General features: G+C 41.7%; 1 protein-coding gene across 1 annotated transcript; it reads left to right on the forward strand.

Annotated features, from left to right (window-relative positions):
• Positions 1–906: 906 nt before the first annotated feature.
• Positions 907–17432, forward strand: PDIK1L (PDLIM1 interacting kinase 1 like). The gene is made up of 4 exons (XM_089663080.1): positions 907–967; positions 8704–8835; positions 9980–10275; positions 11431–17432. The coding sequence occupies exons 2-4, from the start codon at positions 8751–8753 to the stop codon at positions 12163–12165; spliced, it is 1116 nt and encodes a 371-aa protein (XP_089519206.1). The 5' UTR covers positions 907–967; positions 8704–8750; the 3' UTR covers positions 12166–17432.
• Positions 17433–18275: the final 843 nt, after the last annotated feature.

An 18275-nucleotide genomic window follows, 5' to 3' on the forward strand; every position in this document is an offset into this window, starting at 1 on the left:
CTAATTGCTTGTAAAAGTGTAACCGGCAGGAAAAAAGGAAAGGAAAGCGCATCCAGGAGCAGCAGTGTTTTGGCAGAAAAAACGCTTACGTGGCTGAACGTGCCTAAACGGTAATTTATTCTGGCCATTGAAATGAATTATCATTCTGACCAATTAAATGAATTAACACCCAAGCGCTTGACATTTGTAAACGCACCTAAACACTTGTAAAAGTGTTACCGGCACGAAAAAAAGGAAAGTGAATCCAGGAGCAGCAGCGTTTTGGCAGAAAAAACGCTTACGCGGCTGAACGCACCTAAACGTTTATTCATTTCAATGGCCAGAATAAATTAACGTTTAGGCGTGTTCAGCCGCGTATGCGTTTTTTCTGCCAAAATGTAATTTCAATGGCCAGAATAAATGATCATTCTGACCAATGAAATTAATTAAGGCCCAAGCGCTTGACATTTGTAAACGCGCCTAAACGCCTTATATACTTTTACAAGCGTCAGGCATTTTTTCTGCAAAACCGCTGCTTCCCAGAGGACATCTTGTAGGAGAGTTTTTTTTTTGTTTTTTTGAGGCCTTAGCATGACTCCCGACACAGCCTGAGAATCAACCGACCGTCCTTTTTCTCCTCATGAATCGTATACAATAGTAGAGACCGAAAAGCCAGAGTATAACCAGTCCATGAGAGGGAGGCAGGGTCCTGGAGTAGAAGTACCCCCTGTATATAAAACTGAAAGGACTAAACTTCGTTCCTCATGCCACTGAAAACGTCCTTTTCGCTTGGTGACGTCACGCTCCTCATCATGACCGGTCCCTGGCAAAACTCTGTACAGTCTCTGCTCCTACCGTTAGATCACGCCGTGCCCCTTCCCTGCGCGCATGCGCCGCTTTCCTTTGTTTGACGTAATGCGCAGTGTACGCGCTTGGTGTGGACGCGCGCGAGGCAAAATGGCGGCGGCCACAGGAGAGAAAAGCTGAGGTAAGAGCGTTGTAAAATGGCTTGTTTTTAGCGACACAGTTCTCTGACATCCCGTGCGACTGCAGGCACCTGTGCCCAGCACCCTTCTAAAGGGGCGTTCGGGTCTATGCTGTTGTATGAGGAAAGGGAATTGAGCTTTCATTGTATGAAAACGTGTGGTGAATGCTTGAACAATAAGGTGCACTCACATTACTGAGGCAGAGGCTGCTTGTAAGATGATCTGCATTGCTGGAGGTGGTAAATGTCCAGTCACGTCTGTACTGTGGAGATGAATGTAGTGGCTGTACATTTCAGGGTGCAGTATTTAGGAGCTGCTAGGCTCTCCATGGTGGAGCTTTCTAGACAAAAGATCCAGATGTCTAACCCTCTACATTGTGTGAATGGCCTGCTGGTGTGTGATGGGGGAATTTATTGTCAGGGGCTCCTTATTTCAGTCACAGGCTGTAGGAGGGATTTCTAGAACATTCTGCTGATTTATCACAAGCTGTCTCTTCTAATGCTTCACTTTCATCTTGACCCTGTTGTGGAGTTACCTATATTTTGGTCCTGTGCTATGCTCTGTGGCCGATCCAATTGTGTGTTCAGTTGAGGCCTACCCAGATTGTGCTTAGATTATCAGATGTAATGATTCACTATGTATAGGCAGATCACATACCAGTAGTGAAAGAAAACACTTTGATTCCCCTGGGGTTCATTTCCTTTTAACCCCCTCTTACCTTTTTTTGCTGGGTTATGCGCCAATAACCAACGTAAGCAGCCAGCGAATCTAGTGTTGTGCTGCTCAGCCACTGCGTCCCGGGCCTTGGTATTACCTTGTGATGGCATAGAGATCCAGCTGTCTCGTCTATGTTCATGTAGCTGGGCCCCCATGATGCGCTGACAGGTCGGCCCTCCACCAGCAGGTATTTGTAGGCTGAAGATTATAGTAGAGTGTTGAAAAGATACAAACGGAGTGCTGGTTCACAGATATGCACTTTGAACCGCATCCAGTCCGCATGACATGTGAAATAACATTGCTGCCTATGGTGCTGGTTCACCTATGTCCCGTGCACCAGCTTTGTAGATGTAAACACTCTCCGCTCCTCACAAGACCTCCTTCTCTCCAGTTCCCTGGTCTCCTCCTCCCATGCCCGCCTCCAGGACTTCTCCAGGGCGTCACCCATCCTCTGGAAATCCCTACCCCAATCAATCAGACTATCACCTACTCTCTTCTCCTTTAGGCGCACCCTGAAAACCCACCTCTTCAGGGAAGCCTACGCCACCCTCAGCTAATTGCCGATCTCCTCCACTCTTCCTACCACTCCATCCCCCACAGCTATTTCCTCCTGTACCACTATCCCCTCCCTCCTAGATTGTAAGCTCCAAGGAGCAGGGCACTCGAACCCCTCGTGTATCGCATCGCATTGTTATTGTACAGCGCTCGGTGAACTGTTGGCGCTTTATAAATACTGTATTATAATAATAATGTAAAAATAGTCCTGTACGATTTCTGAGCAGTCCGGTTCTGGTGCGGATTACAGGCTATTGACTTCTATGGAAACTGTTTCTAAGCCATATTTGTTTGAATAGGATACAATCCTGGGCTGATCTTGTCCTGAACCTGACATGAACTGCTGAGAAACTACTGTATCAATTGGCTGTGAAACCTGAGCTTCAATCCGCACCTCACATGCATGAATAAGCTCTGATATTTGGGAATAAAGGTTCATATTTCTGTGTGCTGGCAATGGGCACAAAATCGCTTGTGTTCCTGACTTGCAGAGAAACTGGGTGCCCTGCAGTTCGTGCATTGGGATTTTAGAAAAAACGGTCAGGAACGTCTTTCCCCATGTTTCTTTTGGGTAGGACAGCCCATTGGCTCTGCACACAGCTGTGAACTGATGCTTAACCCCCCTGGCGGTATTCCCGAGTGTAGCTTGGGGTAAAGTTTCAGTACCACAAGCGGTAACCCCGAGCTAGACTTGGGAATACCATGCAGCGTTGCTCCGGGATCTCTTCTTCACTTACCTTGTCCTGTGCTCCTGCGATGTCCCTCCTGCAGTGTCCCCTGCAATGTCCTCCGGCCGATGCCATCATCCGTCTTCTGGGTTCCATTCCCTGTCGGAACGTACGGGGGATGGAACTGGCGGGAAATTTAAAAATGTGAAAGTGGCATTCACTCAATACACTAAAATCACATAGTAAAACATTACTGTATCAAACCATTTCACATACATTTTGTCCCGAGTGCTTTGTCCTGTGCCCTGCCTGCATTTTTACTGTTCTTTCTGCCTGGAAACTGAGAAATGTCCAAAAAGTGTCCCTTTAGGTCAAAATCGGGTTTAGACCAGCTAGAGAACAGCGATAGTAAATTAGAACCACTTGCAGAATTGAGTGATGATTTGGGAAATTCATCATCAGACACTGAAAACGATTCTGCGACTTTGCTCAGTGATGTGCGAACTTGGCGCTATATTTCAAATTTCAGCGTTTTTGGTTTGATTATATTATTGAATTTTATTATATACATTTTTATGATTATTTATTAAATTATAATTTATGATTTCGTGTTTCAAATTTTAACATATCCGGAATGTTTACTAGACTTTGTTCGGACAGATTTCAGTGAGGTATTCCTAAAAAATTACAGGCCTACAATAAACGACATATTTCCATGCAAAAAAAGTACTGCTTTGAGCACAGAAATACTGACATCAGACTGCTAGGGAGGATATGGTTTTACTTGGTTTTCCTGAACAGCCTTAGACCCCTCTCACACTGGATGGAATCTTATTTGCTGAGCAGGGGATCTGTCCGCTGATATGACAGATCCTTGTCAGCACAGTTTATGTAGAGTGGACATGAACAGAGCCTGCTGTGCTCTGTGGGTGGTCAGGTGTAAACAAATCAGCTGTCTGTTCCCTGTAATCCGATTCCCCCTAGACCAGAGGGGTCAAACTGGCGGCCCTCCAGCTGTTGTGAAACTACAAGTCCCATCCTGCCTCTGCCTTTGGGAGTCATGCTTGTAACTGTCAGACTTGCAATGCCTCATGGGACTTGTAGTTTGACAACAGCTGGAGGGCCACCAGTTTGACACCCGTGCCCTAGACTGAGTGGGGTAGATCCCCTTCCGTGTTTTTTTTTTTTTAATTTTTTTATTTTTTTTTTTACACAAGTCCATTTACACTTGTTGGTCCATAGGAATGCATGGACTATACAGTCAGGTCTGCCTGAAAAATTGACAGGCGGGCATGACTGGATTACTCATGTGAAGGGGGCCATATGCGTTGTTTTTTTTTTTTTTTTCCTGCAATCACAGGCTGCAGGAAAGAAAATTCTGTGTTAATGGGGGAATTCCTCCCGCAGTGCTATTATGTTCTGGCAGCAGTGAGCCTTCACTGCTGGCAGAACACAATGATAGCATGCAAAAAAGCTGACAGGCTGGTTGTACTGAAGTTGACCAAACGATCGACTTCAGTACAACCAAGCCTGCCCTTAGATGGATCAAATCTTGGCCAGTCCCTGCTGAACTGGGTGAAAATTCGATCCATCTATGGCTGGCTTTAGAGGATAAGTTCCATCCGTTTTTAGGGTGGAACATGTAACATGTTCTCATAGCTGCAGCCGTGCCCGCCGCCCCCCTCCCTCTGACAGATAGTACAGAGAGAAGTTTCCCTGTACTATCTCTCAGATTTGAAAACATCGTGGCCATGCGGGTCTCCGCCCACACGGCCTTGTCATTCATTCATGGACTGAATAAATGAACTGCAAGTCCCGACAACCTTAGCGGCTGTGGGCTTGTAGTTTTCAATTAACTACCACGGCGCTGTGTACGGAAAGCAGATATTCTGACAGGTCTGCAGGAGACCTACAGTTGCAAGAAAAAGTATGTGAACCCCTTGGGATTACGTGGAGTTTTGCATGAATTGGGCATAAAATGTGCTCTGAACGTCATCTAAGCCACAACAATAGAAGAACACAGTCTGCTGAACAAAATACTACACAAACATTAGATGTTGCCATGGTTTAATTGCACATAACATGTAAACATTCACAGTGCAGGGAGGAAAAAGTATGTGAACCTTTGGACTTAATAACTGGTTGACCCTCCTTTGGCAGCAATAACCTCAACCAAACGTTTCCTGTAGTTGCAGATCAGACCTGCGCAACGATCTGGAGTAATTTTGGACCACTCCTCTTCACAAAACTGTTTCAGTGTAGCAATATTCTTGGGATGTCTGGTGTGAATCGCTCTCTTAAGGTCATGCCACAGCATTTCAATCGGGTTGAGGTCAGGACTCTGACTGGGCCACTCCAGAAGGCGTATTCTGTGCTGTTGCAGCCATTGTTTTGTTGAATTACTTGTATGCTTTGGGTCATTGTCCTGTTGCATCACCCATCCTCTGCGGAGCTTCAGTTGGCGGACAGATGGTCGTACATTTTCCTGCAAAATGTCTTGATAAACTCTGGAATTCATTTTCCCATCAATGACAACAATCCGTCCAGGACCTGAGGCAGCAAAGCAACCCCAAACCATGATGCTCCCTCCGCCATGTTTTACAGTGGGGATGAGGTTTTGATGTTGGTGTGCTGTGACTTTTTTTCTCCACACATAGTGTTGTGTGTTCTTCCCAAACAACTCAATCTTGGTTTCATCTGTCCACAGTATATTTTGCCAGTAGTGCTGTGGAACATCCAGGTGCTCTTTTGCAAACTTCAAACGTGCTGCAATATTCTTTTTGGACAGCAATGGCTTCCTCCGTGGTGTCCTCCCATGTACTCCATTCTTGTTTAATGTTTTCCTTATTGTAGATGTGTCAACAAAAATGTTAGCATGTGCCAGAGATTTCTGTAGGTCTTTAGCTGACACTCTGGGATTCTTCTTTACTTCATGCAGCATTCTGCGCTGTGCTCTTGCAGTCATTTTTACAGGACGAACACGCCTAGGGAGAGTAGCAACAGTGCTAAACTTTCCCCATTTGTAGACAGTCTGTCTTACCGTGGACACATGAACATCAAGGCTTTTGCAGATACTTTTGTAACCCTTTCCAGCTTCATGCAAGTCAACAATTCTTGATCATAGGTCTTCTGAGAGCTCTTTTCTGCGAGGCATGGTTCACTTTAGACAGTGTTTCTTGAAACCAGCAAACCCAAAACAGGTGTGTGTTTTTTAAGGGCAGGACAGCTGTCAGCAACACATCCAATATCATCACACTGATTGGAGTCAAGGTTGGCTCACTCCTGGCTCCAATTAGCTCTGGGAGAAGTCATTAAGCTAGGGCCTCACATACTTTTTCCTCCCTGCACTGTGAATGTTTACATGTTATGTGCAATTAAACCATGGCAACATCTAATGTTTGTGTAGTATTATGTTCAGCAGACTGTGTTCTTCTATTGTTGTGATTTAGATGACGTTCAGAGCACATTTTATGTCCAATTCATGCAAAACTCCACATAATCCCAAGGGGTTCACATACTTTTTCTTGCAACTGTACATGGCATCAGCGATCTACTGATCGCTGGTGCAGGGCTTTCCATACTCCTTTGGACAAAAATAATGCACGTTTACCTGCAAAAAAAATGTGCATTTATTATTTTTGTCCAAAAGGTGAACCTATCTTTTAAGCTGGCCATACATGGCTCAGTTTTTTTTCACTCAGCCAGCCAGTTGAAAGAAAAAAATCCAATTTCCCCATCTACACATTCAAGGTGGATGGGTAAAATCCTCCTTGCTGTGTTGTCTTTGTATTCTGAATGTGGGTCCCCGCCCACCTCCCAGAATGCGCTGCAGCTGATTTGCTGCATGTGCTGATCGCATGCTGCTTTTCCCACAGTTCAACAGAAGCCGCTCCTGAAGAACAGAGGCCTACACACTAATTGAAATTTGTCTGGGTCCTGCTGAACTGGCCAAATATTGATCCATGTATGGCCAGCTTTAAGCTGGTAATACATTGTTCAGATTTTGGGTGGTTCCTGATGAAATTGGTATTATGGGTGGTCATGTTGGCTTGACATCCATTAAAAAAATGAAGGAGCCAGGTGGGGAAATGTTGGCTGGGGGAAACTTAGATTTTTTTTTTTTGTCAGCCCACAGGCAAATCTCTGTGGAAGCCTTAAGGTTTGGGATGATATTAGGCATGCTCGGAGCCTTATCCAAACCCACTATTCCACCAGAAGGCTGTCTGTGTACTAGGCCAATCAGAAGCAGCTGAGGCATTTCCCGCCCCACAGCCGTGCGCATACAAGGGGTGCCTATGTGCCTGTCTGCGGGGTGGGGAATGCCTTGCCTGCTTATGATTGGCTTTATGCAGTGACAGCTTCCTTGTGGGATAGCTCAGGTGGGTTTGAACTAGGATCTAAACACACCTGAGCTCACTCCTGGTCAAGAACCCTTTATAGTGTGGTCCCTAACTTTAATCTAACAAAGCACCAATCCTGGGGCAAACACAGAAATAAGTAGATTTAGGGAAGATATGCCTGGAGGTAATGAATTCTTCTTTAAGGCGGTACTAAAATAAATATTAAAAAATGTCTGACAGAATTTTTTTGTGATGAAAGAGACCCTATTTTCCTCTGCCATAAATCCTTTTCATCGCCCGTCTGCATGTGTTGTCCTGAATGTATACTGAGCTACACATGCCTAGCTTAGCATATATTTCATACATGGCTCTGTGCCACAATGACACGACTCCCGTGCCCATGCATGGGAGTGACATCATCCTGGCCCATCCACTAATTAGGTGGCTGAAGAATTCAAACCCAGAAGGAAGCCCAGGAGAAGATGAAAGTGTTCATGACTGTTTTTAGAAAACTGTGAGCAGGCAGCTTTTTATTTCAGAAAAGACATGCTATGTCATTTCTGCAGTAATGGAAACTTGCCTGCCTCCTTGCAGTTTTCTACAGAATGTACATTAAGCTCATAGGTGTTCTGGAACGACTGACTCGCGTGCACATATGCGGAATGAGCTCATCTCCCGCTGGCCAACCAGGAGGCTAAAAACCGCACCCAGGGAGCAGATGACACTGGCCAGCTAGAGATGTAACCACCGCATCGCTGGAAGGTAGAGGTGAATATATTGGAGAGTTTAGTTCCTCTTTAAAGGTGCAGATATCCTGTGACCAGGCTAATCTCCTCTCCCGAGTGTTTTCTTTCACATGAATGGGACTTTGCTTGACTTGGAATCCTAAAGCAAGGGAAGCACTATGTATATTTGTACTGTGCAGGTGTTTTTATTTATTTTTTATCCTTACCTCTGCATTATAACTGGGTCTCTGTGTGTGTCTAAGCCTTGCAGTTTGCACAGTACCATGGATTAGCCTTACCACAGTATGTAGTAAGCTACTCCAAACTTAGGCATTAGCTAGTTAAGCTGTATGCATGCAGCGTGAGTTTAAATGCTTAAACTTGCTCATGACGCTATCACACAGAATGTAGCCACCACAGTCAAAAGCCAACTGGACTAGATAAAAAAACTATTTTTGGGAAACAACTAAATGTTAGAAAGTGATTTACCTACTTTTGAATTGTGCATAATATTTCTCAGTGAAAGTATTGTGAACTGAACCTAAGTATCTTTTTAGTCATGTGACTGAGTTTTCAAATCTTATTAAATTAGCTGTCACATTTTGAGAATAAAAATCCTTGTTCTGGTGATTTTAATGTAACTTTGCAACAACAAAGTAATTTTGTGAATTTAGACTGTCATGTATTTGTTGCTGTGTTCATTAATTTAAATATCTATTGGATTTTCCCACAGTCACTGTCTACAGATGTAGCAGGTGTTACTGCACCTTTTCTTTCGCAATGCAAGCTGCTATTTGGCGCAGTGGTGTGATACTGAAAATCCCTGGTGAAAATGTTTATGATGTGAAAGCTTTTTCAAGTGAAGGTAAGAGGAAACCTTTCATAGATTGTTCTGCATTTGGATATTTTCATTCTGAAGTTAACCTTCCTAACTGCTTTTTTATTCTGCATTGTGTGGAATGTATCAGGGTGGGGATAACTTGTTAGTGGTTATTCAAAGCTAAAATATCAGTTTTGAGTGCAATTGACTTTCAAGAATGCCCACTAGCTTGTAGAAATGACTTGGTGACTTTTTAGTGCCTGTTGTTGTTATTATTTTGTATTTTGAAAACCTGTAATCTCTCCAAAGCAAATAAATTAGCAAAACTGATGTACAGCAGGCATAGGGTACCTGCTCGTACATTGCTAGCAAAACCACCCCTAATGCACTGCAACATCCTTCGGGGTATTGGGAAAATTGCACACTCCCAACCTTTCCCCCAAAATGCAGCACTTGGTGCCTTAGTGGCTGGTCACCAGACCTTAAAAATGTCATGTGGAATAGGGTTGGCTTATGCCTTGCCCTGTGCAGATACTGATCTTCAGAAAGGCTGCATTTGCATAACATTTTTGGGGGTTACCAGATCATGAGCAGAAACAAAACTGACAACGTGTTGATAGACATCTGATGTCAGTTCTGTTAGTTTCCTTGCTGAGGCTAAGTATGGGTTAATTTTAATTTGTATGTTTGTAGTGATAAAATACTTTGTATCCTTCTAAAACTACACAGCTGGGAGCCCCATAATCAGTCTGGAAGGGTTGCACTGTGCTCTATCTGTAACACGTGTGTGCTGGGCAGTGCACTAATTGGTAGAAGGAAATAGGGAGTGTGCTAGACCTTGACCTCCTGAGGTTTTGGGATTCCTCTGGAAGTTGTGTTCAGACTCCTGAGTGGTTTGCTGTGGATTTCAGTGGCCACTTTAAATGGATCTATTTAAACTAACCTATTTTTAACCCTGTCTCTTATAGTTAATGTAATGTTCCTTCATTTTTCGTGTTGTACTTACCAATGATGTATGGTTGCAATGGTAATTTAGGGCTGTACATCAGTGCATGACTTTACCTTTCTCTAAAATGAAAGTCAGATTTGCACATATGTAGAAAGTATTTAATAACAATTTTTAAGAATCAATACAGTAAATTTTAGTGTTTTTTTTTTTCAGTAACATATCATTTTGTTTCCCCTTTAGTAAGCATGAAGATGGTCAGTAGCCAGCCTAAGTATGACCTGATAAAGGAAGTAGGCCGTGGCAGCTATGGAGTGGTGTACGAGGCCTTAGTTCGCAGGACATGCCAGCGAGTAGCAGTTAAAAAAATCCGCTGCCAGGCACCAGAGAATGTTGAATTGGCACTGAGAGAGTTCTGGGCATTAAGCAGCATCCAGGGCCAACATCCTAATGTAATTCACTTGGAAGAGTGTGTCCTGCAGAGAGATGGGACTGTTCAACGCATGTTACATGGATCGAGTTCAGCACTTTATCTTCCGGTGAGGAAAAGGCAGGGCAATAACATAAATGTTTATAGAACTGACACATAAAAATTGGGCTGCTTTACTGAGAGTAATTTTCTCCCTAGCCTTGTGATCTTATTCCAATGAACCTGATAGAATAACTAAACCTGAATACAAGCTAGAATAAAAATCTCTTCAGTAAATTAGCTCCGTATGTTCTTTCTTGCCAGTGCAAGAGTGATAAAGTACAATTGTTTCAAGATCCTCTAGTTGGCAATACACATAAAAACTTGGTCATAAGGGCAGGTTTGGGTAGTCTGACTTGTGTCATTGGTCTCTCTCTTTAACTGTCTTAACTGAATTTCTGAATACCATGCAGAACAGTAATAGTGGTTGTATGATTACGATATATATATAACGTTATAACGTTTTATGATCTATTTTTTCTGTCCTATCCCTCCAGTATATGAGTGGCCTTGGAAGCTAACTTCATCTCATACACCAAACAGTTAATCTTACATTTGCTCTGAAACAGCCTAAATTCACACAGGTGTTTTGCCTCAGTGCAAGTAATGGCTGTGCATGGCTGTGTGAACGGCCATGACTAGCTGTGGCCATGACAACCTTCCATTGGAAGTGTACGCTGGATGGTCACAGCTAACTGATCACACCTGTCAAAAACGGCAGAAATGTGTAGATTCTTGCTGCTGCTATTCACGTGGCAGCAAAGCACCTGTGTGACTGTAGCCTAATCTGCAGCAAACTCAGCACGTGTATGGGCATGCTGAGGAGCCTATAAAATGTAGGCCTGTTCCTCAAGTGGGTGTTACAGGAGTCCATTCTATATGTGTACATTGCTTATTGAATGCTTTGTAAGTGTAATATTCAAAAATGGCTGAATTTTTATGTATCTTTTATAATGTTATTAATTTAAACACATAAGTGAATATGGGAAGAATATACAAATTGAACTTTTCATTTTTATTTTAGAATAAACGATATATGTATTTTGTTCTTTGAATAATGTTTTAGTTGTATTTTGTGTTCTATGCAAGAGTAATGTTCAGCTTTTTGCATTACTTTGGTAGTTTGGTAGATTGATGTTATTTTTAACTCTAGTGTTTTGTGCATATGATTTGGAATACTAAATAACTTAATTTCCCAATTATATTTTTTCTTGTTTTCTTGAAGTTGGTGGAAACCTCTCTAAAAGGCAAAATTGCCTTTGACCCACGCAGTACCTATTGTCTATGGTTTGTGATGGATTTTTGTGATGGAGGAGATATGAACGAGTACATCCTAACTAGAAGACCAAGTCGTCGAACCAACACCAGTTTCATGTTGCAACTAAGTAGTGCACTTGCATTTCTACACAAAAACCAGATAATACACCGTGACCTAAAGCCTGATAATATTCTGGTGTGTAAAGCACGTGATGGTATGGATGAACCTACCCTGAAGGTGGCAGACTTTGGGCTGAGTAAAGTATGTTCTACTTCAGGCTTGAACCCCGAAGAACCAGCCAGTGTCAACAAGAGCTTTTTATCTACTGCTTGTGGAACTGATTTTTACATGGCACCTGAGGTGTGGGAGGGCCATTATACGGCAAAAGCGGATATTTTTGCTCTAGGAGTAATACTGTGGGCCATGCTTGAGCGCTTGACCATCTTGGACAGTCACACCAAAAAAAGATTGCTTGGTGGTTATGTTCAACGGGGGACACAAATTGTTCCAGTGGGAGAAGCACTGCTTGAGAACCCCAAAATGGAGCTTCCTATTCCCATCAAGAAAAAAACGATGAATCGGCGCATGAAACAATTGCTGCAACAGATGTTGTCTGCTAACCCTCAGGAGCGTCCAGATGCCTTTCAGCTTGAACTACGTCTCATTCAGATTGCCTTCAGAGACTACACATGGGAAACGTGACATCCACTTATAAGTCTGGGTAGAATCAAATGATCTGCGATTTGCAGAGCACCTTGAATGGAAGTAGACTTTTTTTTTTTTTTCTTCCTTTTTTTTTTTTTTTTAAATTACAATGCCAACCTAGTTATTACAGTACAGAGTTTGTACTGAGGGAAAGTAGAAGTAGAAGGAAATTAAATGTTAGTGTGCTATCTGCCCCATTTCCTACCTTTCTGAAATACATAATTCTCCTGAATATCAAATTTAAATTGGCAAGGGTTACCAAGTCTGGGGTAACATGGAAAATCCCATTTAAGATGATAGTTTCTTGTCTAGATTTTCCAATTTTTTTCTTGCATACCTCCAACTGGGCTGCTACCATATTTACTATCTCATAGATGTAGATTAGAACTTTAACATTGCACATTCCAGTGGGATTACTGGACTTCCCAAAGAATGTATGTGATCAACTGCTGCTGTGTGAATTTTGCCTGGGTTCTTCTGAATGTGTATTTATTAATACATAAAGATGCATGTCTCTTGCTGTCATTTTTGACATCCTCATAAGATGGCTGTTTGATTAGTTTAGTTATATGTTAAAAAAGGCTGCTTCATCCATATCTGGCCTTTTATTGAGGAACACTTGCCTATAACCTCTGAGCATACCACACTGATTTTCTGTGTTAAGTACATATCTGGGACCTATCAGGGTGTGTTGTGTAGTCCTGACGCTAGGTGTGAAGAGCCTTTCATCTTGGAGCAGTTTATTTTTTTTTCACTGATATTGTAAAGTAAGGAATATTTCAGCATTGCACATGAATGTTTTTGTGTTTGAGGATAAATCGTGTTTATCTCTTTATGGCTTATTCACACCTATACACACCTGTAAGAGAAATGTGTTTCATGAATAAAATGTACCTGCACATGATAATAGGCCCTTCAGAAACCTGACAAATTTAACTTTTGGTAAAATAATTTTCCAATTCTGGGTTTTGCAGTAAATCTTATGCTTTTGGTTTTGTTTGCTTTAAACGCATGAAAATAAGTGAAATGTGGAAAGGTGTTAATGAGCCCATTAAGTAGTCATTGTTTCAGCCAAAGTATCATGCCAGCATAACATTTTTCGGTCCACCAGTTCTTACACAAACTACTTAAAGTAAGCCTTTAACATATATAAAGCTATAAAGGGCTATAGAGGCAATTTAAGTTAAAAGCTAGTAGTGGGACTTTCCTGCATGTATTTCTTTCCTTTTTCCTCTTATTTCTTCATCCAAGTGTGGGGCCTTGAACACGGGTACTCTTCTAGCTGTAAATTTTAAAGTTATTCTGTACTGAGGGAAATATGAAGGCTACCATTGCTGACTACTTGTGAAACCTTTACTTGGCTGTTTGTCTCCAGTCACAATATTTTGGTCTTCAGAGTTGGAATAAGCACGCTGGTCTGCTTACATTTTCAGGGTCTGTAAGGTAGAACATTTTTAAAGCCACTGAAACAAAAGGATTGCCAGGCAACTCCTTGCAGTCTGCATATGGTAGGTTAGTAAAGCACATATAATGCATTCAATTCCAGATCTTTGGCTTAGAGCTTAAAATTGTAGTAAACTCTTTAATAATTTTACCTACAGGTGAGCTTATAATAAAGCTTTACCTGTAGGTAAAATGAATATCTCCTAAACGTGAATACTAGCACATTATGCCTTCACCTTGCAGGATTATTTATTTATTTTTTTAAAATGCGGTTTACTACCACTTTAAAGTTGTTCTAAAGTCTATTTTTTTAATTAAAATAAACACCTGCTCTTCGCAATGGTATTGCACATAGTGGCCCCAAACCGCCTCCTTTTGGGGTTACCGTTGGCACTTTCTGCTTCATCTCTCTGCCACCATAGCGAGCTGCTTGCTTTGGTGGCAGATGTGTGCGCTCTATCTCAAGGTGGTCTATGTGCGTCTATTGACGCACACAGTGTGGCTCTGCCCCACCCCCTGCATTCTCCTCACTGGCTTTAACTGACAGGAGCCAATGATTCCCACTGCAGCCTGTCAATCCCTGCATGAAGGAGAGAAGACAGCAGCTGTGTACAGTGCTGGATCATTCCAGGAGTAAGGTAAGTATTTAGAGGGGGGGCACAGCAAGTCCTAAAATGTTCACCTTAATGCAGGGACTGCATTAAGGTAAAAATGTGTTACAACCACTTTTAAAGATGTCACTTGCATAATAACCTAGTATGGGTTTGAGGACATTCCATGGAAAATAATTTGGGGGAAAAAAGGTGCATGCAGGCAACATACAGTTGACACTTTTTTTTTTCTTATGTTGCCTCAATAGCTTTGTAGTTGTGATAGGCTTGCCTTTTCTTGAAAAAAATCAACCCTACCTCTCATCTATTAAAAAAAAAAAATCCTCATTCACCTTGATTTTTAGATATATTTTTCTTTGTAAACATTACAGAATATATTTTGACAAAAGTTAGGGAAACAAGGTAAAACTTAATTTATTATAAAATTTCACTGTTAATAGTGTACAGAATCTTTGGATGTGTCTGTGTAATAGTGTTTGTAAAGCACGTTGAGCTACATAACTTTTGTCTGTTTTTTTTTTTTTCTTTTTCCCCTACCTAATCTGCTTGATGATGACATAATGGCTTTGGTTCAGCTTAAAAACAAAACTTTTTTAAAATTTAAATGTGGAGGGGTAACGCCCTTAGAATGCAATTCTTCCTCAAGTGTGGCAAAACAGACTTTGTACTGAGATAAGCACAAACTGTCAAAGCAGCCTTTTACCTCAATGCATAATGCAGCCAAGTTTTTTTTTTTTGTTTTGTTTTTTTTTTTTTCTTTTAAATCAATACAAGATCGAATGCAAGGCACAAGAGAGAAAGTTGAACAAATGACTTGCAAAACTGTGAATTGCTAAGACTCCTCTTTATGTTGTAACTGGCCAAAATAAAAAAAATATATAACATATGATTACATTCTGTGTATAGCTTTAACATGATTTTGTTTTTCTGAGTACCCCTGCAATGTTTTACCACCAGTTTAACATGCTAGAAGTTTTTTTTTTTTTTTTTCTACTTCCTATTACAGATTCTACTGTTCAGCAAAAGTGAAAGTTACAGGGGTTGGGACACACCATATTACATTGGCAGAGAAAGTTACAGTGGTTAGCTTTTATTCATAAGACAAACCTTTTTCTCCACAAGAAAAAAAATAGTTTACCCCCCACAATATTCCCTCACCTTTTAAACCTCTGGGTGGGGTGTACACATACCATGGAGCATAGCAGCCAGGCAAAATTGATTGCCCCCCCCCCCCCCAATCCCCCTATCAAGTTTGCTGTACAGTACCATTCACTGAATGTAACCCATTCAGTGGTGCAGGTTTTTAGGGGTTAATACGGGCAGTAAGGAGGCATCATAATGCCTCCTCAGAACCTGTTACATTCCCCCTGAAAAGAAATCCACTGCACTTTAGAGGGCGCCACTTGTGTAAATGAGTCCTAACTGCCTAAATAGTTTTAACTGGCATTAGACATTATTTTTGTTTCTTACTTAAACTGGACCTGAGCTCTGGAAGTAAAGATTTTCTATATTATAAGGAACATCTAGAGATGTTTGTGCTGAAGCAATACATACCTTGAAATGTCTACCTTTTATCTTTAATTCCTATTGAACAATACCAGCTCACTTCCTGGTATGAGTGCGTGCCTAGGCACTTCTGTGGCTATAGCTTCCTAGCTATATACACTATATTGCCAAAGGTATTGGGCCAGTCCTCCAAATCATTGGATTCAGGTGTTCCAATGACCTCCATGGCCACAGGTGTATAAAATCAAGACTCTAGAGCAGTGGAGACGTGTTCTATGGAGTGAGGAGTCACATTTCTCTGACTGGCAGACCGATGGCCATGTCTGGGTTTGGCGGTTGCCGGGAGAGCGGTACTTACCTGACTGTATTGTGCCAAGTGTAAAGTTTGGTGGAGAGGGAAATTATAGTGTGTGGTTGTTTTTCAGGGGTTGGGCTTGGCCCCTTCGTTCCAGTGACGGGAACGCTTAAGGCGTCAGCATACTAAGACATTTTGCACAATTTCATGCTCCCAACTTTGTGAGTGCACAAAGCAAGGTCCATAAAGACACGGATGAGCGAGTTTGGGGTGGAGGAACTTGACTGGCCTGCAGAGTCCTGACCTCAACCCAATAGAACACCTTTGGGAGGAAGTAGAGCAGAGACTACGAGCCAGACCTTCTCATCCAACATCAGTGCATGATTTCACAAATATGTTTCTGAAAGAATGGTCAAACATTCCCATAGAAACACTCCTAAACCTTGTGGACAGCCTTCCCAGAAGAGTTGAAGCTGTTCTAGCTGCAAAGGGTGGGCCAACTCAATATTGAACCCTACCAACTAAGACGGGGATGCCATTAAAGTTCATGTGCGTGTAAAGGCAGACATTACAATACTTTTGGCAATATAGTATAGCTATAGTGTGAGATCTAAGGCACTGCTATCTGTCTCTGGAGATATGGAGTGAGATTTGGTGATGTCACTACTGTGCAGCTCATGGTGATCTCTGATGACTATCTGACAAGAGGAAGACAAACCCTGTTATGTACCCTGATGGCAGCCTCCACCCAGACACAGTGAAGAACAAGGCATAGTAAGTCAATAATGGACAAACACTAGCTTCAGGGGGATTACTGGTGCATGGGCCTTTGTCCTCTGCTTTCCTTTTTTGTCCAGGTCTTCAGGAGTCTACTTCCTCTTTAAAGTCCATCTAAGGATACACTGCCCACAGGATGGCAACAGTTATGCACAATTTTACTGAAAATGAACAGTGTTGTCACCGTATTAAAGAAAGTGGAAAAATGATTGATCACCTTGCAGGATCAACAGTTAGCAAAAATTGCTTTTCTGGGTCCCTCTATAAAATGTGATTGTGTTAATGCTACACCTTACATATGTTATGATACATTTTGGCCATGGTTATTTTTAATCTGCAAACCCTGTTAACAGCTTTATATTTTGAAAGAAATAATTTAATCTTGGTTGCTTGAGACTGAAAGACCTCTATTATCTGAAACGGGGAAAACAGCAACTGTAATGAACGCTAATGTAAGAGTCATATGCTGGTGTTTTCTTGCCATGGAAACCTAACGTAATGTGTGGATGTGTTGTTATTCAGTCTGACCAGGTACTGGACAAATTGTATGAAGCCTCATTTATACATTATTGAAATGTACATGTCATGCAGATGTAGGAAAAAAATCACTACTAATAAATTACATTGTGTAATTGATAAATTACTGTTGTGGGGGGAAAAAAAGCAAACCTAGCTCTCCATTAAAGTAGACCTATCAGTGCAATTAACAATTCTAAAGCAATAGGGTACAGATCATCTTTACTACATTAAATTATAATAAGTAAAACCTCTGGTTTGCTATGTATTTAAAAAAAAAATGCTTTTGAGGTCTCCCATGTCACATAGTATCTGAGTAGTTCATATCACAGGGTCTCTGGCTAATGGGTGCATTGTGGTTATTGCCTCTCAACAGATATTGCAGAGTCTGTTATTTTCAACCTGAGAGACATTTATCTGGTAGACTTGCAGTGAGAAGGCAAGCAAAGAACAACCTGGAAGCTAGGTCCATATGGCTGTCCACAATCGTGTATATAATCAGAAACAAGAAAAGCTTAGAGTAAGCTTATAACTTTCATATGTATATCTAAGAAAAAAATTAAGATGATTAGTTAGCCTATCAGCATTATTGAAAGTGGAAGCATAAAAATGGAAGGTCTGTTCTACTGAAATACCTACATTAACCACCCACCCAAATCAAAGGCTTTTTATAAAGTTAACAGAAAAAGGGGGGGGGGACATCAGCAGCGGTTTCTAATACCACCGGCCGCTGCAGATGATGTCAATGCCTCTCCCCTGCTTCTTGAGATAGCTGAGAATGCATTCCAGTCTATTGCAGTGGCACATGAATTTTGAGTGCCCAGTATTTGTTTTTTTTGTTTTTCTCCTAGAAGGTTCTGGAAGCCTGGGGAGACCATTCCTTGAGGCTCAGCAGCCAGGGCTGAATTATTTGAGCTGATGACAATTAGGCTATAACAACCTACTTTTTCTAGTCCTAC

The sequence above is a fragment of the Staurois parvus genome, unplaced genomic scaffold (genome assembly GCF_062004578.1).
Source record: "Staurois parvus isolate SC_StPar_1 unplaced genomic scaffold, SC_StPar_1.0 ptg001622l, whole genome shotgun sequence".
Lineage (NCBI taxonomy): Eukaryota > Metazoa > Chordata > Amphibia > Anura > Ranidae > Staurois > Staurois parvus.